Source organism: Schistocerca serialis, chromosome 8 (assembly GCF_023864345.2).
Source record: "Schistocerca serialis cubense isolate TAMUIC-IGC-003099 chromosome 8, iqSchSeri2.2, whole genome shotgun sequence".
NCBI classification, from domain to species: Eukaryota; Metazoa; Arthropoda; class Insecta; order Orthoptera; family Acrididae; genus Schistocerca; species Schistocerca serialis.
Window position 1 is genome coordinate 14,927,390 of NC_064645.1, and position 25,651 is coordinate 14,953,040.

The 25,651-nt window shown below is 41.8% G+C and overlaps 1 protein-coding gene across 1 annotated transcript in view; it reads right to left on the minus strand.

Annotated features, from left to right (window-relative positions):
* The window catches only part of LOC126416698 (uncharacterized), a 143,464-nt gene extending 120,235 nt beyond the window's left edge, over positions 1-23,229 (minus strand). Inside the window, exon 1 of the mRNA XM_050084506.1 lies at positions 23,211-23,229. Coding sequence (XP_049940463.1) covers positions 23,211-23,213 — 3 coding nt within the window. The 5' untranslated portion in view covers positions 23,214-23,229. The remainder of the gene's footprint in view (positions 1-23,210) is intronic.
* Between the last annotated feature and the right edge of the window lie 2,422 nt (positions 23,230-25,651).

Sequence of the window (25,651 nt, forward strand, 5' to 3'; positions counted from 1 at the left end):
AAGCTATGTACTAGAAACTACGACAATCAAGTGATCTGCTTAAAACCTGACAATTCTGTGAAACGCCCGAGGAAATAACATTCAATTCTATCAACTTAAAAACTTGTATTGTATTTGAACAGGTTCGTAATAAAAGTTCTCATACATATGGATACTGTATACACTCATCTATGTTGCTTTTAAAGTAAAGGTAACATTCAAACGGGAAGATGTTCTCCTTCGAAAACCATTACTTGATTCTGAACCCAAGTCAATATTTTGTTTATGACAAACTATAACGATTTGCCGCTTGGGTTGCAAATGAGAAATTCGCTCGATGTTCACGATGTGGCGACGTCATTTATCCACTACGCCAAAAACAGCGGGTGAAAGCTGCAGCTGATAGACATTTATCTTTGCCGTAGTCGGCTTGGTTACGAGTTGTATATTCTTGTTAGTTTTTGATCTGTGCTTGGAAAAAAAATGTTATCTCATGAAAAAGCTGTTACTTCATAAAATATAAAGGCTCCCATAGTGGTGACCCCGAAAAATCGTAGCAGAAGCATAAAGAAAATATATGTACCGACGAGAATAATGAATTCAGAGACAAAAGCATGGTGCAGTGGAATCAAGATTGAAGACTACAGTCTGTTCGACCAAGGATCGCGGTCCACGCCCTTTGATTCGCCACAAAACGGAACGACAGATGTTAACGCAAAAGATGGGAGTACCTACGCGCGACACGGAAATGTTAAGCTTTCCGCGTTCTGGCCGACGCGCCCCCAGCTTTGGTTTACGCAGGCTGAATGCGTATTTCGGCAGCGTGGGGTGTCTAACAACATTGACAAATTTAATATAGTGGTTTCACATCTAAATTTAGAAGTGATAGAGCAAGTAGAAGAAACCTTGTTGCAACAAAATTACTTTGTGCTAAAGGAAGCTCTCATACAGCATTATACGTTGTCACCAGATTTGCGACTACAAAAAATTTTCGCACACGAAGATTTGGGCGACAAGACTCCGTCACAAGTACTCAAAGCCTTACGTTCATTAGCCGGCCCGGAACTCCTACCTGAAGAGTCTTTACGTCTAATATGGCTTCGTAAACTTCCGGCCAACATCCGTGCCGTCATTGCAGCAGAAACAGACTTACCATTGCAAGTCTTAGCAAAAAAGGCAGACACCATCGCAAACACCTTAACCGAAGTTTCTGCGTGTTCCGAATTCAACTCCAGCCAGGATAGAGGCCCAAGAACGTGTAGTGTGATGGAATCTGACGTCAGTGAGCCAGGAACATGCAATAATACTCCCCAACAGCAGTGCTCATCGACCGAACCCACCATACAGCAACTGGCAGCACAAGTGGCAAAACTCAACGTGCAAGTAACTTCACTCCACCAGCAGCTACGAAGTCGCAGTTGGAAAAGACGAAGAAATGATATCCAGCAGGATTTGATAGATCAATTATGCTGGTACCACAGACGCTTCGGTAACACTGCCCGTCAATGTATTCAACCCTGCAGCTACCCAAACTTACAAGGCGGGCGTTAAAGGGCGCTAACGTTCGTCAACAACAACATAGGCGCCCGAGTCATAGCGTGATTCAAAGAGGTGAAAACGCCACAGTATCTGCAGTCAACCAATCACACCGATTGTTCATGTTGGACCTCTCTTCAGGTGAGAAGTTTCTGATTGACACAGGTTCAGAAGTCAGTGTTTATCCAAGAAAGAGAGGTGATATACTCACGACAACAACGCAACATGTGCTGACTGCGGCAAACAATTCCAGAATATCTACCTATGGTGAGAAACAGTTGGCATTACATCTAAATTCCAACTTCCATCCAAAATGGACTTTTGTGGTTGCTGATGTGCCGAGCCCTATAATTGGGGCGGACTTTTTACGGAACTACCGACTTATGCCCGACCTGGTTTACCGTCGTTTGGTGACAGTTCTCACAGAAGGGATATTGCCTACTGCGTCTTCCGCGTCGGTTCAAGTACAGTGCGATGTGCCCGTGTCTTTCCGCACGAAGATTTCCGGCTCCTCTACCGCGTCATCCGCGTCGGGATATTGTGATACGATGTCGTATCGGCAACTAAGCGGGGCGCACACGTGTGAAGACAGCCGACAGTCTTAACGATTCGTATACTGCAGGCAATATCAGGGCACTGTCGGAGGAATCAATTTTTCGTAAACTGCTTCAAGACTTTCCAGCACTTACCGAACCCGTCAACGCAACCAGGAAATGCAGACACAATACTCAACACCACATCAGCACGACACGAGGTCAACCCGTTGCCTTCCGCCCGCGGCGTCTGCCTCCAGAGAAGCTGCTCGCGGCGCGAGCTGAGTTCGACAGACTTCTAAAAACAGGTATTCTAAGTAGGTCTGATAGTTCGTGGGCATCTCCAATTCACATGGTCCGTAAAAAAGACAATTCATGGAGAGTATGTGGAGACTACAGGGCGCTCAATGCCCGCACAATTCCCGACCGCTACCCACTACCCAATGTGACTGATTTTAACAGTACGATTAGCAATGCCAAAATATTTAGTGTGATTGATTGCACCAAATCATTTTCCCCGATTCCCATGGCTCCATCTGACATTAAAAAAACAGCAGTTATCACACCATTCGGTTTGTTTGAGTACAATTTTATGCCATTTGGCCTCAGAAACGCTGCCCAAACATGGCAAAGATTCATGCATGAGGTGCTTCGAGAATTACCGTTCGTATTTTGTTATATGGACGACATTTTAGTATTCTCTGGTTCTGCATATCAGCATGTCGAACATCTGCGGCAGTTTTTCCGCCGTCTGACACAGTATGGCATAATTATTAACGAAACAAAGTGCAGGTTTGGAAAACGCGAGGTTAAGTTCCTGGGATATTTGGTTTCAGCAGCAGGCCTGTCACCTTTGCCTGAGCGGGTTGAAGCAGTACAACAGATGCCCCTTCCCACAACTTACAAAGGACTTCGCAGATTTTTAGGCATGCTCAACTATTACAGACGTCACTTACCTAAATTAGCTGCCGCCCAAGAGCCACTCACAACGTTACTTGCAGGTAAAAATACAACAGGAAATCGTAAAATTCATGGAGTCCAGATGCTGAAGCAGCTTTCCATGACTTAAAGAAATGTCTTTCTCGGGCAACACTACTGGGACATCCAAGATTGAGCGCTCCTTTAGCGCTCATGGTTGATGCGAGCCAAACAGCAGTGGGTGCAGCGCTACAGCAAGAAGTTGATGGCAGATGGCAGCCGCTCGCATTTTTCTCTAAAAACCTGACTCGACAGCAGCAAAAATGGAGTGCTATTGACCGTGAGTTGCTTGATATTTACTTAGCCATAAAGCATTTTCGCACATCTGTCGAAGGGAGACACTTTGCAATTTTTACCGATCACAAGCCGTTAGTAGCTATATTTCGACGAGACACAGAGCTCAAGTCACCACGTCAGTGCAGGCAAGTCGAGTACATTGCACAGTTCACAACTGGCGTGCGTCACATTTCAGGAAAAGACAACCCGGTCGCAGATTGCCTGTCTAGGAATTGTGCCAGTTTAAATTCAATTCGTTGGACCGAGTTAGCGTCTAAACAACGAGAAGATCCTTTCTTGCGCCGTCTAATAGAGGAACAGAGAACTGCGCTGCAGCTCAGACGTGTGTCTGTCCCAAATGTTCCAGACGGAATTTGGTGTGATGTAGCAAAAGGAAAGGAGCGACCTTACATGCCAGAACAATATCGTCGCGAGATTTATAGTGCACTACATAACATATCACATCCAGGAGTACGAGCTACAGTCAAGTTAGTTTCCTCCAAAGTAGTGTGGCCTGGAATACAAAAAGATTGTCGTGCATGGGAGCGTGGATGCCTAACATGCCAGCGTAATAAAATCAGCAGACATGTCTTTGCACCTATTGCTGACTTCCCGACGACATCTGCAAGATTTTCACATATACATGTGGACATTGTGGGCCCGCTATCATGTTCTTCAGAACAACGCTATTTGCTCACAATCATTGATCGTTTTACCAGGTGGCCAGAAGTAGTTGTAATACAAGACATTTCTGGGGAGTCGGTTGCAAAAGCACTGTTGCATTCATGGTTCTCCAGGTTTGGCGTTCCGCAAAACATAACAACAGATCGCGGAAGGCAGTTTGAAAGCCAACTTTTCCATGAACTTTTACTACTGTGCGGGTGCAACCACCTACGCACCACAAGCTATCATCCATCTAGTAATGGAATGGTGGAACGACTACACCGCACGCTCAAAGCTGCATTAATGTGTAGTTCCACGTCATGGCCTGAAGCACTACCGCTGGTCCTACTCGGATTGAGAACGGCCGTGAAGGAGGACTTACAATGCTCTTCCGCAGAATTGGTTTATGGCGAGCAATTGAGGGTTCCTGGAGAATTTATCGTTTCAGCATCTACACAGCCGTTCGCCCCTGAGCTATGCACGCAATTCGCGAGACAACTCAGCGTTAGAATGAGAAACATCAAACCCACTAACCCTGTCAGACATGGAGACCGGAGAGTGTTTGTACATAAAGACCTGCAAGCAACGTCCCACGTGTGGCTTAGGGATGATACGGTGCGCCCGCCGCTTGTTTCGCCTTACTCTGGACCATACAGGGTAATCACAAGAGGAAGCCACAGCTTCAAAATCGATAAGGATGGTAAAGAAGAGACAGTCTCAATTGAGCGGCTTAAACCTGCTTACACCGAAGAGGGTACACTCCTTCCTCGGTCTGCAAAATCACCCTGAAACGTGGAGGCCAAGGAAACAGCAGAGAGTCTCGCCGAGCTCTCGGTTTCAGAAGAGGACAACGAAGCAGCAAGTGCAGAACAGGAGAAGCCATTGCCTGCACCAGATGTTTTCACGAGAGCTGGTAGAAAAGTCAAGTGCAAGTTTCCCCACATACCTGGTGCACCCGGCTTCAAAAGGAGGGGGGCTGATGTGGCGACGTCATTTATCCACTGCGCCGAAAACAGCGGGTGAAAGCTGCAGCTGATAGACATTTATCTTTGCCGTAGTCGGCTTGGTTACGAGTTGTTAGTTTTTGATCTGTGCTTGGAAAATAAAATGTTTTCTCATCTCATGAAAAAGCTATTACTTCATAAAATATAAAGGCTCCTATAACGTATTAGAATACCGCGGAAAAACGTTACCAGCATTTAATCAGTTTTGGAGCAAGCTGACGAAATTCAGACGAAACGAGAAAGAAAATTAATCCAGAATTAAAAGTCTAAAGAACGAAATAAATCACATTAGACTGATTGCAGTTGTTATCGCAAGAATAAATTACAGAGGAAAGACGCGTTTTGGAGATAGTATCGAGAGAAATAAATACGTCGCGGGTTGGAGAATTGGATTGAATCGTGATTGTGATCTTTTATTATGTACTGGTTGTTGTTGTTGCACATGACTTGCACCGTGGAAGACTTTATCGTCCACGTTGCTCAAGAACAGCACTACGGAACGTTGGATGCGGCACAGTCAAACAAGTTTGGCTGTGAGCGAGCAGAAAGTACGTCGTGTTGCCAACCATGGTAATGTATACTGCATAGTTTGGTTTTTTATGAACATCTACCACATTGAAACTGCAGTTTGCCTAAATTCATTTGCATTCGAAATCGAATTGACTTTAAAATTGGACAAATACTCAACAATAGCATGTATTTCTGCAGGATATGCTAACAACCTAGATTGGGGGCCAGTGGTGTACTTACGTGTTTCGTGCGACGATGTTGTCGACGCTCACCGTGAGATATGACGGGAGTGTATCAGCTGCTGGTTCTACACAACCAGCGAGAGAGCGGCGGGCACACGATATGTTTGGAAGCAAGAGTCATTGCAACATTCACACATCAGTATCATTTACGAAACACTGATGTTTATTTTTTTTTTTTAAATTACGTTCTTTTGATGGCGTCCTCCTGTACGAATACATTCGTGAAATCTGCTGTTGAGATTCCTCATTGACCACTGCCACATCTCAGCTGGGATACTGTGAATTGGATCCCGAATTATCTGTTTTTAATCATCCACAGTTCTTGTTCGAGTCGTGTAGACTTTGCCCTTAAGGCAGCCCCACAAGAAAAAGTCACAAACGGATAAATCTGGCGATCTAGGGGGCCAGGGAATGTTACCGAATCGTGAGATCACTCACACGGTTGCCGGACAATTCTCGCACATATTCCATCGATTGCCGTGCAGTGTGTGATGTCGCTCCGTCCTGTTGAAACCAGGCCTCTTGAACGTTTGAAAAGTCGTTCAATGCAGGTGTAAAGAAAGTTCGTAACATCTCCACGTAACGATCTGCAGTGACAGTAATTGTGTTTCCCTGATCATTTTCGAAAAAATACGGTCCGATAATCCCATGTGATAAAACACACCATACTGTCACTTTACTAGCGTGTGAAGGGCGCACGTGAACGTCATTAGAATTTGTGTTTGACCAGCAACGGTAGTTCTGTTTATTCACATAACCTGGGACATCAAAATGTGCCTCATCTGATATCCACAACTTGTTTAGAAACTCTAATGCCCCTACGTAATATTATTGTAATATTCCCGCTGCGAGTACCAGCGATGATGCGCTGCCGTAATTGAGACGGCAACGCTCTTTGCTGTGACGACAACGCTCTTTTCTGTGAAAAAAAAGGCATTATGTTTTTTTTGTAATTGTTGGAGGTAAGGAATGCGGATTGGACGTTGTGATTTTTTGAGGTCAGGTAAGTGTGCATATAGAAGTAATTTTGAAGTGCAAGGGAGATACAACTTGTAATCGCAATTATAAAGAATAAAAAAATGTAATTTGTGAAAAAGAAGGTAAATATCGTCTACGAACTTTTATTCGGTGTTGGATCCCTGGGCCTTCATACAACTATTAGTGTGTTAATTAATACAGTGCATAGTGATTTCTTCGCGAATTAATAATACTGGGAGAATCTGCTACTATCACGGTCCGAACGACGCGCAATATTTCGCCGCCTGCCTGTGTGTTCAAGACGCTCCCTAAGCGACCAGTTTGTTACTCAGAAGATATCATCATACCGCCACTGTTGTTATACCTTCCCATTCTGCAAGTGTTTCCAGAAAATCTTACGGCGACTGTGAGTATTGTAGCAGCCACGAGAGACGGAGTCTTCATCGCGAGTTGTAGCAGTTTTCTCCGACTTTCCCTGGTGTTCTCTGACAAGGCAACCTCTCCATCGCACCCCCCTCAGATTTAGTTATAAGTTGGCACAGGATAGGCCTTGAAAAACCGAACACAGATCAACTGAGAAAACAGGGAGAAGTTGTGTGGAACTATGAAAAAAATAAGCAAAATATACAAACTGAGTAGTCCATGGGCAAGACAGGCAACATCAAGGAGAGTGTGAGCGCAGGAGCGCCGTGGTCCCGTGGTTAGCGTGAGCAGCTGCGGAATGACAGGTCCTTGGTTCAAGTCTTCCCTCGAGTGAAAAGTTTAATTTTTTATTTTCAGACAATTATTATCTGTCCGTCCGATACGAGGTAACTGCGCCGTAGTATGGGGACGCTACACCTAAACAAACATCGAAACACACGACGTCAGTCGACTACAGTGCACGAAAGAGAGAGTATTCCTGCTAACGAGGCTCCTGGCTGGCAGCTGACTGTTCGCTACTTTTTTGGGAGTGATTATCACATCCACAAGAAAACTTAAATCGGGCAAGGTAGAAGAATCTTTTTACCCATTCGCCAAGTGTACAAGTCGGGTGGGTCGACAACATATTCCTGTCATGTGACGCACATGCCGTCACCAGTGTCGTATAGAACATAACAGACGTGTTTTCCTGTGGAGGAATCGGTTGACCTATGACCTTGCGATCGAATGTTTTCGGTTCCCATGGGAGAGGCACGTCCTTTCGTCTACTAATCGCACGGTTTTGCGGTGCGGTCGCAAAACACAGACACTAAACTTATTACAGTGAACAGAGACGTCTATGAACGAACGGACAGATCATAACTTTGCGAAAATAAATAAAGTAACCTTTTCACTCGAGCGAAGACTTGAACCAAGGACCTCTCATTCCGCAGCTGCTCACGCTAACCACGGGACCACGCCGCTCCTAAGCTCTTGCTATCCTTGATGTTGCCTGTCTTGCTCATGGACTACTCAGTTTGTATATTTTGCTTTTTTTTCATAGTTCCACACAACTTCTTCCTGTTTTCTCGATTGAGCTGAGTTCAGTTTTTCAAGGCCTATCCACTGTGCCCACTTATAACTAAATATGTGTGTGTGTGGGGGGGGGGGGGGGAGGGTTCGATGGGGAGGTTCCCTTGTGAGAAACGGAAACCTCCGACCGCCAACTCATCCTGTACCTAACCTGTCTCTCCTTACAGCAGCCACGAAGAAAACATATTCATCTATAACCAAATGTTTTCACAGACTGTTTGTATTAAGACTGGTAAAAAATTTCAATATGTACGCATCTAGGCAAAAAAATCAAAAGAGAGTTTTAAATGCAGTACCTGTCTTATCTGTGTCAAAGCGAAAGGTCAAGTTAAGTATTTGTTTTCTCTTTACGACGTAGCAGCTCATTTTAAAATTCATCGTCATTGTTTATTTTTGTTATTTGTTGACAGAATCCTAATCGTTGTCCTTCAGTTGTAGTTTGTACGGATGAAGTTTTAAATCAAGATGAATAATTCTGCGAAACACTCTGTCGGGACATTCAAACCACTGCTGCTCGCTTACGAATTGAAACCAGTGGGCTGCGTAAGACACACCTGCGTTGAACATCAGCGTTCGCTGGAGAAAGCACACTTCTCGGTCGTCCTGTTGGTTTCTTCTTTAGGGCAGATCCAGTCTCTTCAAAGTTATTTATTTTATCGTGCGTTTCGACGGAACGGCATCATGACGTCCTAAATTATAAAAACGTCCAAACTCCCTCTGCGCCGCTACCAAACCATCACTGTTTTCATAAAACATTTTTATGGCTAACGCACGCTGCTGTCCTTTCCACTGATCCACGATTACTGAAATGGCGGACTGTTTACTAGCTGTCACGCACACACAGTGCTGCCACCTGCCCATGGCTGGCACTACTCATTTCAAACATACCCAGTATTGTGTCACGCTGTATTTGTGACAATGAAGATATACAGGGTGACAATTATTGAACTATATGAAAAAAATGTAAATTAGGTACAAACTACGGCGTTCACATACTTTATTCAACATCTCTACAGATATTCGGATTTACATTATGACATGTTCGATATGCCTGCCATCGTTGGCGGTGATATGGCTGGAGCAGACAAACTGCGAAATTCTGCATGACCAACTGAAGTGTCGGAACATAAATGCTGTCGATGATCTCCTGAATGGATGTTTTCGGCTGAACAATCGTTTTAGGGCTATTTCTGTACTCCTTGTCTTTAATATATCCCCACAAAAACGAGTCGCATGCGTTCAGATCCGGAGAATATGCCGGCCATGGAGGCAGGAATTCGGTCTCCAAAGTGCGCCTCCAGAACATTAAACACTCTCCTGCTTCGATGGGGTCGAGATCCGTCTTGTATGAACCAGATCTTGTCGAAATCAGGGTCACTTTGGATAATGGGGATGAAATCGTCTTCCAAAACCATGTTCCATTCAATAATCTCTGTGCAATCAAGGAATATCTCACGGATTATTCCGTGACTGGACATTGCACAGAACACAGCCATCCGTTGAGGGTGAAGGACTTCTCGATTGCGAAATGCGGATTCTCAGTCCCACAAACGCACCAATTTTGCTTTTTGACGAACCCATCTAAATGAAAGTGAACTCTGTCGCTAAACCAAACCACTAATTCCCATCATGCCCCACTGCCAACAGTGCAGCTTGAACGTCCTAACGCAAACCGTTCAGAAGTTTTGATGTTTTTATTTCGTGTAGTTCAATAATCATCACCCTGTAGGATCATGACGGCATGATGATGAAAAATATTGATACAACAGACGAGCAGTCTAAGTAAACAAAAAAGGTAGTGAAGTAAAAATTAATGTAAACAGTTTCTTTTTTCTATTTCTCCTTATAAAACAATAAATGGCACGAGTGTAGCTTAGGTGTATGTTAGCTGTTTAGGCAGAAAAAGTTTGAAATTTTGATTAGTGAGAATATTTAAAAAAATTATTTGTCCTCAAGACACTTCTCAAGAAAAAGGGGTGTCTTTTTAAGTTCAAGGTCGTTGTATAATCGGGTACATAGAATATAAACGAAAACATCCAAATCACCATTTACGTAACAGATTGATAAGACATCATACTTTAAAGCATATAAGAAATACTAGGGCTCTTCACAAGACCCAACATTTACTAATTAGGATCAAGTCTCCAGTTCTGGCCACTACACCACTTATGGCCAATTTGATGTGATTACTGAACTGTAAAGCTTCTTTTGAACACCAACAGGTATGAACAATATTAACTGTTCGATTCCATTAGATATTGAAACATTTCTTTGACTGTTCTTGTTTGGAGTCATAATTTTTTGAAAAAGTCTGTGTTGTAGAAGATGAGTTTTGTAGCGTTTCCTTTACGCAAAGCATAATCTGATTTTAGTTTTCTACACATTTAAATAAAACTGTGTCTTTTGGGAGGTAGGGCTAAGAATTATAGTTTCATTTCTTACACGTTAAATATGATACAACTCCAAAACAGTTTTCCATGTTTCTTTATTATTGACCTTGGGGCTTTTCTTCCCCCAGAGTTTTTCTTTTAGTGGTTAGAATGACTAATGTATGGTTTCACTGTGCTCTGTGTGTTTCTGAAACAAGGGACCGATGACCATTGCAGTTTGGTCCCTTTAATCTTTAAACCAACCAACCAAACCACTGAATTTCTATGGCCATTACAAGATCTTGGTTCACTGTTACGGCACAAGTAGAGACATGTGACCTATTTTGGCCACTTCTAAAAATACGTACAATGCATCTATAATACAGTTTTGGTCTACATTCTACGTAGACCAGTTTTATTTAATTAGGCATATTTGAAATATTTCTGGTGTTTTTTTATATCAAGATATACCTAATTAATTGTCTTGCCTGAACATCTCATATTAATTTATCTAACCTCATAATAGTGAAATATGCTACCCATATTATGAAAATATAATGTTTTTTAGCTCAAAGTTTTGAAGTCAACGAATGAATAAGCAAAGTTAAAACGCACAAGAGACTATTGTTGATGGTATTATGGCTACTACTGCAAACAAGTTGTACAATGCTCCAAGAACATTAGTAAATAAAATTTCTGGTCGATCTCCACAAGAATGTACAGTGCACTGTGGCCTACGTTCTGTTGAAAGAGGGAAAATACGAAAATAAAAATAATAATATTGGTGGGTTTGGTTCTGGACTGTTTCAACATGCGATTTCCAGGTAAATCTCCACATATCTGCCTTTTCAATAGTTTTTGAGCAGATACATAAAGTTCGAAGGCTGCATTAGAAACAATCAACCTTGAGAAAAGTGATATCGTGGCTTTCTTAAGAGAGGTAAATTTTTGTCACAGAAACATGGTATAGGTTAATGGGACTCGAGATTCTTCTACAGAGGACAGAAACAAGAAATTGATGCCAGAAAGCATCTGAAACGCTGAAACATAAGGATATGTTAAATGACCCTAACAGAGTTTTTTATGTGGATAAAACCTTTTTTCTGGCTCCTAAAAGGGAATTAAACATAGATTGTTTCTAGGCCCATCATTACAGTACTTTTTGTTTAATTGTTTTTCTGTTTCACTGAATTGCTGTAACTTTTATCTCCTATTTTTCAAGTAATTTTAAACTTTTTGCTATAGTTAACATATAGCCTATATCGATCTGTTCTTCAGATGGTCATAAGTGGTTTCCCAGCACTACTCTATATGGAACAGATAATTTATCAACCCACAGCCCATCTTGTATTCATATGCCAGTTTACAGAACATCATTTAACTATTTATTATTGATGAGCATCCTACTTCCTGTAAGTAATTTTCCACGAGTAACCCACTGCTGTAACTCTTGTACTCTGCTTGCTTAATGTGCCTTGAGACACAAAGGAGAGTTGAGCATTTTTAATCTTCACTTTATCTTAGTCACAGCACAAGCTCAACTGACAAAAATGTTCAATACTTCTTCAAGTTATCTCCCCTTTTCCCTGTAATCATAGATACCCCCACAATCACTTTTGAATCACATTAATTTAGATATATCATTTAATGCATGAGTTCTAAAGGGTGGGACCTTGTGTTATGTACTTCCAAGTGTGGGAATATGTCTTTTTTTTGTAACTGTGTACTCACACTATTTATTCAAATATTGTGCCACTTCAGTGTTACCTTGCATCACAGGCTTTCAATACTAATACCAATTTAGTAAAACAAGGCACCATGGCTGTTGAAAGATGTGCATACACGAAATGAAAACACACACATGTAAACAAAAAAAAAAAGACATATGTTTTGCAGAAGGAGTTTTTCTGTAGAAACTCCATACTTCACTCATAAATATGTAAAAATGTGTACAATATTATGTAATTTGTACAATGTTATGAAAAGTATGGACTGCTACCCACCATATAACGGAGATGTTGTGTTACAGACAGGCACAACAAGAAGACTGCTTCGTTTTGTTGTGCCTGTCTGGGACTCAGCATCTTCACTATGTCCTTTTCATAATGTTATGAATATTCTATCCTGGATTTCCCACTGTTTAAAAATGTCTACAGTAGTTTCCAACTGAAGTCTCTACAGCTGGATTCTCTTTGATGGACCACTCATCAGCAATACAGATGTGTCCGATTCCGCCCATCTACTTTGATCTGTGTTGGTGTCAAGATGGAGGACACTCTTATTTCCAGTACATACAATATGTCGTCCATAACGTCACTAAAATAAATGTCGTTGTAAAATCCATACCAACTAACATACTACCAAATAGCATCGAACTATTAACCATATGACGAACTAACAATTTCAAAACGGAAAAGAAATCAGTTGCCAATAACTAGCAACAAAAAAAAAAAAATAAGTCACTGTCAAGTTAACACAAACTCCCAAAAGATCAAGTGACACACAGATTTAAGTCACTGCTGCACTAACAACATTCACAAACAATTCAGAAACACTAGAGTACAGATTAAGTACCATCACTTGTATAATTCCTGTAGATCATCCATTTTCCTGATTCTTAATTCTGGGACCAGTTCACCAATAACGATGTTAATAAAATTCAGATCAAAAATAAGTGTCTGAAATAGTAGTATGCACACAGACAACAGAGGGGCACCAGGTGTTAATGCAGATTTTCCAGTTTTTTTTTTCTCCAGAGCAAGTGAAAATGTTTCTCCACAAAACTTCTGACAACAATAACACAGCAGTGTATCCAGTATGTATAAAATTCTATTGGCTACCTTGGATACTCGCAAGAAGCAACAATTTGCATTAGACCTAGAACTAAGTTTGTTTTTTGAACAAATTTGTTTCTCTTAAGATTACAGAAAGAGGGAGAAGAAAACTTACTGCGAACCCACTGCTAGACATACACAACACACTTCATAGTTCCGCAATTTTTGCCTTGATCACAAGATTTATATGAGATGTCAAATGTTAAACTGAAATGTTCATCGAGGAACAGTTCCATTGCACCCAAAACTGTGCACCACGGGGCAGAAACTAAAATTATTTTCCTTCTTAATTTAAGTTCTTCCTTAGCTAAACTTCTTGCCTGCAGCATTCCTTCAACAGATGAACAAGATATAAATTGGGGTGACTAGGAGCTTAACAACAAAAATGGCAGCAGGGGAAGATGAAATATCAGTGGCAAGGATAGTGAAGACTGCAGTGCAGACTACAAAACCTTCAGCACTCATTGAAAATTTATCCTTTAGTGTTTCCTTTGCAGTTAAGGTACCAAAAATGAGGCAGACGTAAAATATAAAACTGCCATCCCATATCACTTCTTTCTGCTTTCTCAAAAATATCACAGGAGCTGATGAAATTGAAAGTTACTATTTACCCAGCCAACAATGAACTTCAGAATTGCAGCCATCACGGTCTCTGTCCAGTACGGGAATTGCGCTCATAGACTACACGCAAGACACAATTAAAAGTTTGGAGAAAAATAAAAAGTTTCGTAGGAATCAATTTAAATCGGTTGAAGTCATGATCCGGGTCAGCGGTAGTCACGGCGATGCTTTATCTAGTGCTCATAGGTTGCCAATGTGTCAGTTTCGCGTAGCCAATACCATGATTCTCTAACATAACCAATCAGACGCAAGAGGAGTGTCAATGTGTTTCTAGAGCCAAAACTGAAACCAGTGTCTCGTTTGCTGCTTTTCGGTGTAATAGCGAGTTCCGAGAGAAATACACTCCTGGAAATGGAAAAAAGAACACATTGACACCGGTGTGTCAGACACACCATACTTGCTCCGGACACTGCGAGAGGGCTGTACAAGCAATGATCACACGCACGGCACAGCGGACACACCAGGAACCGCGGTGTTGGCCGTCGAATGGCGCTAGCTGCGCAGCATTTGTGCACCGCCGCCGTCAGTGTCAGCCAGTTTGCCATGGCATACGGAGCTCCATCGCAGTCTTTAACACTGGTAGCATGCCGCGACAGCGTGGACGTGAACCGTATGTGCAGTTGACGGACTTTGAGCGAGGGCGTATAGTGGGCATGCGGAAGGCCGGGTGGACGTACCGCCGAATTGCTCAACACGTGGGGCGTGAGGTCTCCACAGTACATCGATGTTGTCGCCAGTGGTCGGCGGAAGGTGCACGTGCCCGTCGACCTGGGACCGGACCGCAGCGACGCACGGATGCACGCCAAGACCATTGGATCCTACGCAGTGCTGTAGGGGACCGCACCGCCACTTCCCAGCAAATTAGGGACACTGTTGCTCCTGGGGTATCGGCGAGGACCATTCGCAACCGTCTCCATGAAGCTGGGCTACGGTCCCGCACACCGTTAGGCCGTCTTCCGCTCACGCCCCAACATCGTGCAGCCCGCCTCTAGTGGTGTCGCGACAGGCGTGAATGGAGGGACGAATGGAGACGTGTCGTCTTCAGCAATGAGAGTCGCTTCTGCCTTGGTGCCAATGATGGTCGTATGCATGTTTGGCGCCGTGCAGGTGAGCGCCACAATCAGGACTGCATACAACCGAGGCACACAGGGCCAACACCCGGCATCATGGTGTGGGGAGCGATCTCCTACACTGGCCGTACACCACTGGTGATCGTCGAGGGGACACTGAATAGTGCACGGTACATCCAAACCGTCATCGAACCCATCGTTCTACCATTCCTAGACCGGCAAGGGAACTTGCTGTTCCAACAGGACAATGCACGTCCGCATGTATCCCTTGCCACCCAACGTGCTCTAGAAGGTGTAAGTCAACTACCCTGGCCAGCAAGATCTCCGGATCTGTCCGCCATTGAGCATGTTTGGGACTGGATGAAGCGTCGTCTCACGCAGTCTGCACGTCCAGCACGAACGCTGGTCCAACTGAGGCGCCAGGTGGAAATGGCATGGCAAGCCGTTCCACAGGACTACATCCAGCATCTCTACGATCGTCTCCATGGGAGAATAGCAGCCTGCATTGCTGCGAAAGGTGGATATACACTGTACTAGTGCCGACATTCTGCATGCTCTGTTGCCTGTGTCTATGTGCCTGTGGTTCTGTCAGTGTGATCATGTGATGTATCTGACCCCAGGAATGTGTCAATAAAGTTTCCCCTTCCTGGGACAATGAATTCACGGTGTTCTTATTTCAATTTCCAGGAGTGTATTATGCGATTATGGCAGCGAGTGCTATGAAGGGAACTGATTTAAATAATTTAGTTGTGCACGGCGACATCGTCCGTGGGTGCATGACGCTTGGATTAACTGCAGAGGCACGAAAATGCATCAAATGCGGTGGTGAAATGACTTTTAAAGAATCACAAACTTGTGTGGATGGAATCATCCGAAAGTGCAGCAAAAGCTGCTACTCTGAGCAAATGGAGTGGATCGATGTTTTTTAATTCAATCACGGGAGAAGGTAGAGGATCAATGTTGTTTATTAATAATAGATCGCATGTTCGATGTTTTAATAAAGATTGATCCACCTACCTTCTCCCGTTATTTAATTAAAAAACATTGGTCCACTTACAAGCAGAGGTCCATCAACTTTTTAACCTATCCATACGGTGACGCAGGCACCACACTGCAGCCATTCACTCTCGTGGGCCCTAGTTTGCGAGTAACTGACGGATAAAACATTCCGAAAGTAGTATGATAACAGTGCTAAAAAAAGCTTGCATTACATCGTCCCTTTGTGTGGTATAATGGATAGGATAACAACTTCTCATCGGGTAGATTATTGATTTGAAGCTTATCCCAAGGAAAAAATTTGTTTATTTTTAGATCTTTATCGAAATTGCTTCGACCATTATTTTTATTCCATTAACTGGTTTAAATGCAATTTATTTCTATTCCTTTGTCAAATTATTTTAATCACAGTATGAAAGTTTTTATTTATTTCAGCCGGCCGGAGTGGCCGTGCGGTTCTAGGCGCTACAGTCTCGAACCGCGCGACCTCTACGGTCGCAGGTTCGAATCCCACCTCGGGCATGGGTGTGTGTGATGTCCTTAGGTTAGTTAGGTTTAATTAGTTCGAGTGGACCGATAACCTAAGAAGTTAAGTCCCGTAGTGCTCAGATCCATTTGAACCATTTATTTCATTTTTTCTTTATATCATTCTTTTTCCAATTGAAATTTTTGTACATCTGAATTTAATTATATTTACCTACCATAATATTCAATTATTTGAAAATTTCGATCAGCTAAAAAAAGATGGAATAATCTATTTATGTTTGTGCAGTAGTGTGAAAAATGTATTTCTGTTACCAGATGAGCAACTTTTTAGCACAATACTAGCCATACATTACCATGTAGATACTTCAAGAAGGCGATCACACCTCTCCTTGTTAGCGTGCTCACGCAGGTCGATTGGCGACTACCGAAGAACGGGATACAACCCGTCGGCTTTGGCCAATGACGTCGTAATTTGCCAGACATCATTTGTTACACAGATTTAACAGCTGAGACGAGTGTTCATAAACGCAGGAAAAAAACAGATGGCAGCCAGTAATATTTCGACCATAATGTTAAGGGTATCGCTTGTTTGAGTCCTAATACTTCTGTAAAAAAATAAGGGAAAGAAAAGGGATAGAAGTAGCTGTAACATAGAATACCTCACCTGACATATTTATGAATTGTATCTCGAACTGCAGTCAAGCTGTGTAGGTTAACTGCAGTACGGGACACAAATGTAATGTACGTGGATTTCTTCGGTTTAGTTTGTATTAGTATCCTATTGTTCAGCTGAACTGCATCAGTCAACTGAAATACGATATACAAATTTTACAGGCGTTGTTTCTTTCGCCTTCGCTACCACTAATAGTCTGTTCTTACGTAGTTAATATTAATAGCGAAGGCAGAAGATAAGAAAGAATAGGATACTACTGTTAACGAAAACGAGGAAATCGACGTACGTTACATTGGCAACCTCTACCTCACGTCAACTACGCAAAGGCGGAAGAAGACGACACACACGGGATACAAATTTTACGTCTGTCGGTCTTTTCGCCTTTAGTAGTGCAGATTTTCTGACTGACCAATAACCTTCTGAACTATTGGTACAAGCCCCAGTCGATGAAGATCTCAATTCAATATTATGATTGACAACAAGATGCTGAAAACCCCTGTTCCCCCTGTATGTAGAAAAACCATCAGAAATTACTACGGAATCCTCTGCAACTTGATCTTCAATTAATTTCACCAAAACTTTCTTCGTTCGATTCGGAACTACTTTAAAAACTACATCGTCATATTCTGGACCTGAAATTACAGCCCCCCAAATCCATAATCCTACCGCAGGTTCCCTCCTGTTGTACTTCGTTTATATATTATACAAAACAAGCACCAGTCTACAACGGTATGCTCAGATACACGACATTCATGCACACGCAGCCACACAGGATACCTCAAACACCACCACTACGTATTTTTTTTTATATCCTTCAAGGCCAGGTTAGATTGCTCAAACCATGTTCCTCGTCTAATTGAGTGCCATAGCCGATCCTTGCTACACCTCCATACGAGTAAATCGTGAGTACGACGAGCAGACACACTTATCAGGTGGATATGGTCGCCGCACTCACGACATCGAACGTAATCAGCAAGAAGACCAGACATTTGCAAAAATCGAATGGTTTCCATCATGTCTACGCCCACAGGCTCCTTTAAATCATCTATATTCATGGGAATAGATAAATCCATACCTACAAACGAAAATGAAAAACTAAAAATTTTTCTAAATTAAAAAACTATTCGTCCACATTATCTCAAACTTACTAAGACTGAAATTAAGTACCGACTGAATTGGATAGAACCAATTATTTAAATCAACGCACACGAAAAAAATCTTATGCAAGTCTAACGCTGTCTTTTAAAGCCACATTGGTTCAAATGGCTCTGAGCACTATGGGACTCAACTGCTGAGGTCATTAGTCCCCTAGAACTTAGAACTAGTTAAACCTAACTAACCTAAGGACATCACAAACATCCATGCCCGAGGCAGGATTCGAACCTGCGACCGTAGCGGTCTTGCGGTTCCAGACTGCAGCGCCTTTAACCGCACGGCCACTTCGGCCGGCTCAAAGCCACATTCTTTTTTTTTTTTCAATGTACAATGATGGCGCTTATCCACAGCAGACAACCTATTTATTATCTATGGCTCGAAAGTAAACACATAATATCTAAGAGTAATCTATGACATCATTGGTCAAAGTGGAAAGGTTGTATCCCGTTCTTCAGTAGACATTACCATGTAGATACACTACTGGCCATTAAAATTGCTACACCACGAAGATGACGTGCTAAGGACGCGAAATTTAACCGAAAGGAAGAAGATGCTGTGATATGCGAATGATTAGTTTTTCAGAGCATTCACACAAGGTTGGCGCCGGTGGCGACACCTACAACGTGCTGACATGAGCAAAGTTTCCAGCCGATTTCTCATACAGAAACAGCAGTTGATTGGCGTTGCCTGGTGAAACGTTGTTATGGTGCCTCGTGTAAGGAGAAGAAATGCGTACCATCACGTTTCCGACTTTGATAAAGGTCGGATTGTAGCCTGTCGCGATTGCGGTTTATCGTATCGCGACGTTACAGCTCACGTTGGTCGAGATCCAATGACTGTTAGCAGAATATGGAATCGGTGGATTCAGAAGGGTAATACGGAACGCCATGCTGGATCCCAACGGCCTCGTATCACTAGCAGTCGAGATGACAGGCCATGGGCGTACCCAGCGAGGGGTAAGGGGGGGGGTCAGCTGCCCCCCCCCCCCCCCTAGAAGATATTCGCAGTTTTTCACTAGTTTACTGTTTTATTTAATAAGAAATGCTGCATGTTTTCTCGGATTGCACAAGTGCATTTTTGTATTTACAATGTTTATTAAAGCAGTTTTTCACTGGCTTACTGTTTTATTTAATAAGAAGTACTGTATGTTGTCTCGAGTCCTTGTTTCTTGAGACTAGTATGACCTGCCCCCCCCCCCCCCCCCCCCCCAGTTCAGATCCTGGGTATGCCCTTGTGACAGGCATCTTATCCGCATGGCTGTAACGAATCGTGCAGCCACGTCTCCATCCCTGAGACAACAGATGGGGCCGTTTGCATGACAACAACCATCTGCACGAACAGTTCGACGATGTTTGCAGCAGCATGGACTAGGAAACCTCTACAGACAATACTCACTCAATAGTCAACTATAAATTAATGTTTTACAAGATTTATAAAAGTTAATGTTTTGGGTATCTTATACTATACCCTGGGACTCAATGTCGATTTTGTTCACGTCAGTGGAAGTGAGGTTATATTTGTTTTCCGCTTGATTCTCAGGCTTGACTGATGAAGAGGTCACTGAGTTGGTCAACAGAATTGATCCAGATGAGTCTGACGTAGAGTCTGATGATGAAGATGACGCTTTGATACAAAGAAATCAAAGTGACGAAAGTTCATCAGATGAAGAATCTGTACCTCTTGCTAAAATCCGAGAAAGAAGCGAGTTTTGGAGGTATACAGATGTGTAAGGATGATTGTGTTATTAAAGAAATTACGGTCTCTTACTAGATGGTTTACTTAAAAAAAACTAATTTGCCTTTTTTTTAGTTTTCAGGTTCTTAGCACTTCCAAAAACCTCCGATGCAACATTGCTGCCAGCACATCAGTGGCCACAGATGAACTCAAGAAACCATTTGAATACTTTTGCAAATACTTCCATGGTTCATTTTTTACGGATATGTCTCAATTCACAAATTATAGGCATGTTAATAAAACAGAAAAATCACTAAAATGTACTGCAGAAGAAATGGACAAGTTTTGGGGAGTGAGCATTGTTGCAGCATCTAAGAATGTGCTGGGAGAGGAAAAGTAGGTACCCACTAGTTGCAGACAATGTTTCTAGAGACAGATTTTAGCTACTGAGGAACAATATAAAATTAGTTGACGACAATGCTGTTAGTGAACAGGAAAACATTACCACTTTTGGAAAATAAAACCAATATTGGAGACTGTTAGAAAGGGATGTTTAGAAAACCATCGGTCAACGGAAATATCTATCGATGAGCAGATGATTGTTTCATGGACAAGTGAAAATGAAGCAGTATGTAAAGCGAAAACCTAACCCAGAAGGTTTGAAGAATTTTGTCATGGCACACCCTCATGGCATACCCCTTTATTTCTGTATGTATGAAGGAAAAGGGAAAGAAATTCAGTCTGAAAAAGTGCCCCCTCCAGAGAAATTAGATGTAAGAGGCAGAGTAGTGGTGAAACTTAGTGATACATTGACAGAGAAGTCATTAATTTATGTTGACAGATATTTTACTTCTGTTCCCCTCCTCGACAAGTTACTAAGAGACAGGAACATTACTGCCACTGGCACAATAATGCTGAGTCGCATCCCCAGACGTATACGGTTTGAGGAAGATACAACAATGAGAAAAACAAGAGGCAGCCATGATCAGGTGGTAAGGAATGACGGGAACCTAGCAATTATCAAATGGTTTGACAACTGAGTGATTTATTTGGCTTCAACAGAACCAAGTGTTGAGCCAACTGAGAAATGCACTTGGTGGTCTAAAAAAGAGAAAAAGTACATTGAAGTTCCTCGCCCATGTGTAGTAAAGGCATACAATACTTACATGGGAGGTGTTGACCTGTTAGATAGGATGGTGGGAAAGTATGGCATGAGAGCCCGGACCCACAAATGGACCATCAGAGTGATTCATCACTTTATTGATTTTGCAATTGCTGCTGCATGGTTGGAATACAGAGAGACTGCAATGCAGAATGGTATTGCAAAGAACCATACAGTGCCATACTATCAGCTCAAGCTTGATATTGCAGAAAATTTGGTGGATTTTCACCAACAGTCAAGTTTACTGATCGAACCTGTGGAGCAAGAACTAGACTCCGAAGATGAAGGAAAAGACCATGACGTCCCATCCCACTACCACCAATGGAAAAAAGAAAAGCAAGCAAGCTTCATTTGCCTGAAATGATGAATCATGTTCAGAAGAACAGTTCAAAATGCTGGGCAGAAGGTTGTGGAGGTCTTACTTTTGTACAATGTGAGCAGTGCAAAATGTTCCCTTGCTTTATTGCTGAGAGGAACTGTTTTAACAAATTCCACAAAAACTAAAATATATTTAGTGTAAGTGTTGTTAATTTATTGATACTTGTGATAATACCAAAAGAGGGACAATAATTTGACACATTTTGCTATGGTAATTTCGTTTATATATTTTTAATTGTTTACATAATATGGTTAAAAATTTTGATACCAAATTTCTTTTTTCACCTATCATGGTATCTACAGAAAATATGAACAATGTGTGTAATATTTCTGACTGGAATTTTTTTGGAATAAATCAAAATGAAACTGCATAGTTGTGTATATAAATGCGCTGCTTGAGTCCCAAGGTATCATACGTGATACCATCTATAAAAAATTGTGAATGGTTAAAAACTTTTTTTGAGGTCATTCATAGTTAACTAGCATTAACAGATTGCAGTTAACACAAATTTAGCTCACTTGAAATTTTAATATATGCTCGGGACTGGAGAGGATATACGTAAATGACTTACAGCTACAATATGATACAGCCAAAATTGTATTACATGCAGATGACGAGTTTTTGAAGTCACTCAATTTTAGACTCATCACATTCCACTACTGATGAAGCAGCAAAAAAGTATTTAGACTCGGTTTAGTGCAAATAAACTTACAATGAATGCAATGCAAACAAATTGCACTCAGGATGAAGACATTAATCTATTACTGCATGACAGACTAACAGAGAGAGTGCAGTTTGCAGAACTTGTAGGGATTCTTATAGATGAGGCTATAAATTGGAAACATAACGTAAGATTTCTTCTACACAGACTTAACTGATTTCCACTGAGTGTTGTCGCAAGTGTTTCCACTTCAGAAGGCATCAGAATGGCAGACTTGGAATATTTTCATTCCGTTGCTTCATATGGAATAGCATTCTCGGCAAACTCAGAATCTGATTAAAAAGAAATTTTATCTTACAAAAATGAGTTGTTCGAATAATTACCCACAGCCGTACAAACCTATCTACAGGTCTCTTTTCAAGACATTAGGAATACTTACTCTGTCATCACTCTATATATTTAAAAGTGTACTCTTAACCAAAGCAAATCTAAGAACTCTCCACACAAATGCCGACTATAACATATGGAATAGGAATAATCTACACACCGAACAAACAAAAACAGCAGCAACTCAGAATCGTATAAGCTCTACAATGCATTAAAGACTTAACGGATGATATAAATTTTAAGTTGGAACTTTGAAAATTTTGTAACTCATAAACGTTGCAATTCAGTATATGAATACCTCTCATATCAAGGAAATGATTTTATAAACTTATCTCCAATATAATGCAGTTCTCTGATAAGTCCTGTGAGCTTATACTATAGTATTTTACTACCTTTATTACTCTTTGTTTCCTAGTAATAACTACATATAGAATAAACTATTATATACCATTCACATGCAAAGAAACTATAAATTTACTGGTAAATGTTGTAAGCAGTTACATTTCGTACATTCCATATTTTTAATTTTTATGTATGGCAAGTCCAATACCATTTGTACGGTGGCTTTGATGCTAAATAAATAAATAAAACTCGTCGTCTAGCTGTATATACTGCACGGACACATTGCCGTAGTAAGGTCCGATAGTTCGCGAATTCGAAGCAAAAACTAAACAATACGAAGATTGAGTTAAACGGGTAAAGGAAATAAGCACAGAACTTACCGCGCTCCGCTTGCTTACGATGCGCGCAACATGTACACACCTACACACACTGTCTCGCAATCGATACTGTGAGACGCTCTCCCGAATAGCGCCGAAGAGAGCCGAAGGGTAGAGGTCTAGCATCGATCGCGTAGCAGACGGAACGACGTCATCCCGGATTTCCACGCTACATTCTAGATAATACGAAACTAAAATAGAAAGCACTTGATCATACTGTTTATGGCTGGCTCTATATTGTTCCAGCCTGCTTTATCACAACTTTATTTTGCCCACTGTCCATTGTCTCACAAACTTGAGTCATTGTTGCAGTGTTTTGACACGACGAAACATCAGCTTCTTCATCCCGATCTTTCAGCAAAGACATCGCTATTTTATGGCTTTCCGCTGGGTCAGCCCTTCCAAACAGAATGCGCTGTACAGCTCTTTTCTTTTTCGTTGTAGATCGATTTTTCTCTTCTGGCATGAAGTGCTTATCATTGTGACTGCGAATTGCAGTTAACGTTGCTTTTGTGGAAACTGTCTGTTTTTCGATAACACGTAATACACTAAAGTCTATTCACCGAGAGCTGGGACGAAACATAAACAGTGTCACGTGAGCGACTATGCTCGTTTCCAGAGAAAGCATTCGGTGTTCACGTGATACGTAGGGGTGTGGGGCACGCTTTGCAGCTGGTGGCGTTCGGCTGGCTGGCGAGATGTCTCAGAGGGCCGTGAGAAACCTGGGCAACAATGCGCGACACAAATTTAACAATAATGTTAAACTGAGTTCATTCTGTCGAAGGAGATATATTTTCATTCAGGTTGCTAACAAAACGCTCCATTCAAACACAATTAATTGTTAATTTTAATAACAATACCAGTAATAATAATGATAAAGGACGAAACAAGGTTCAATCTGTCGAACTTTAACTGTTGTAATAGAGGACCGGTTTGTTATAAACCTCTCTCCTCTATAATGCAGCCTAATTTCCACATTTGAGTTTCCACTTTTTCTACGACATGGAAGACGCACTTGTTCCAATCCTCTGCAGTCACTGTTCTTACTGCTTCTTTTAGCAGTACTTTAACTTCCGGCATTTTGTATGTTTTTCGCTGCAACATAGTCTTTGATTCTGGCTCACACTAACTCGACGGCGTTTAATTCACAGTGGTACGGAGGAATTCTGAGAACAGTTTTCCCTGCATTCTTCGCCATTTCATCTATTGCGTATTCGTTGTGCGCTGTTCTGTGATTTTTTTTAACTATATCTAAAAGTTCTTTCTTCAACATACCGTCTTCGAAATCGATGTTTTTAGATTTTGGCCACTTTGATACTTCGTGCTTATTGGAATTCGCATTGGGAACTTTTTCTTTTCTCCGAGAATGATACAGCACGTCATCGAGAACAATAACTGGATTTTCCTGAAGCCAAGGAAGAACATCTTGAAACCACTTCTCGAAGGTTTCGGCGCACATCTCCTCACCATAATCTCCACTTTTCTTGGATTCGAAAGTCCACACAAACGTCCTTCAACGAACCCTGCTTTGCAGCCAATGTGTGCGATAATCAGACGTTTCCCTTTCCTGATGGACCCTTGCTTCCGGTAGATAACCCGGACAGAAACGCTTGTTTTGAGGAATTTATCATGTCATCTACCCAGACGAACTTCGGGTATGTCCTGCGTTCACCCACGTCTCGTCCAAATAGTAAATGGGTCTGCCTTCATCTCTCAACCGTTTAAACCGTTTAATGGTTCGAAGATAACGCCGCCTCCATAAAATGATGTCATCCCTGTCTATTAGCATGCTATCGCGCCCATGCCGGACATATTTGAAATTCAATTCTCTCAATAACATATAAAATGTAGTTCTCCGAAAATTGACCAGATCTGCATCTTCGTTCACGACTGTAAGCACTTTGTCCATTGTTGACAATTCGTTACGAAAAAAAATTCGTGTACTTTCCTTCCTATCGTATTATTATCGAAGTCATCAACACTTTCAGAAAGTTTCTGTCGTAATTTTCCTTTCTTGGGAGACTTCAAAGAGTGTGTGGCCTTGTATTCACTTATCACACGATACACTGAAGAACGTCCAACACCTGTAGCTGCAGCTGTTTTCAAAACAATGTCACTCATCGACTGCTCTGGATGTAACAGTTCCGTTTTATACACATTAAGCACCACGTGCTTCTCAGAAGAACTTAATGATTTCTTCTTTGCTCGCTTCTTTATTGGACTCAGAACTGACACGTCGACCTCGCTCGCTGAATCCGTGGATGACATAACG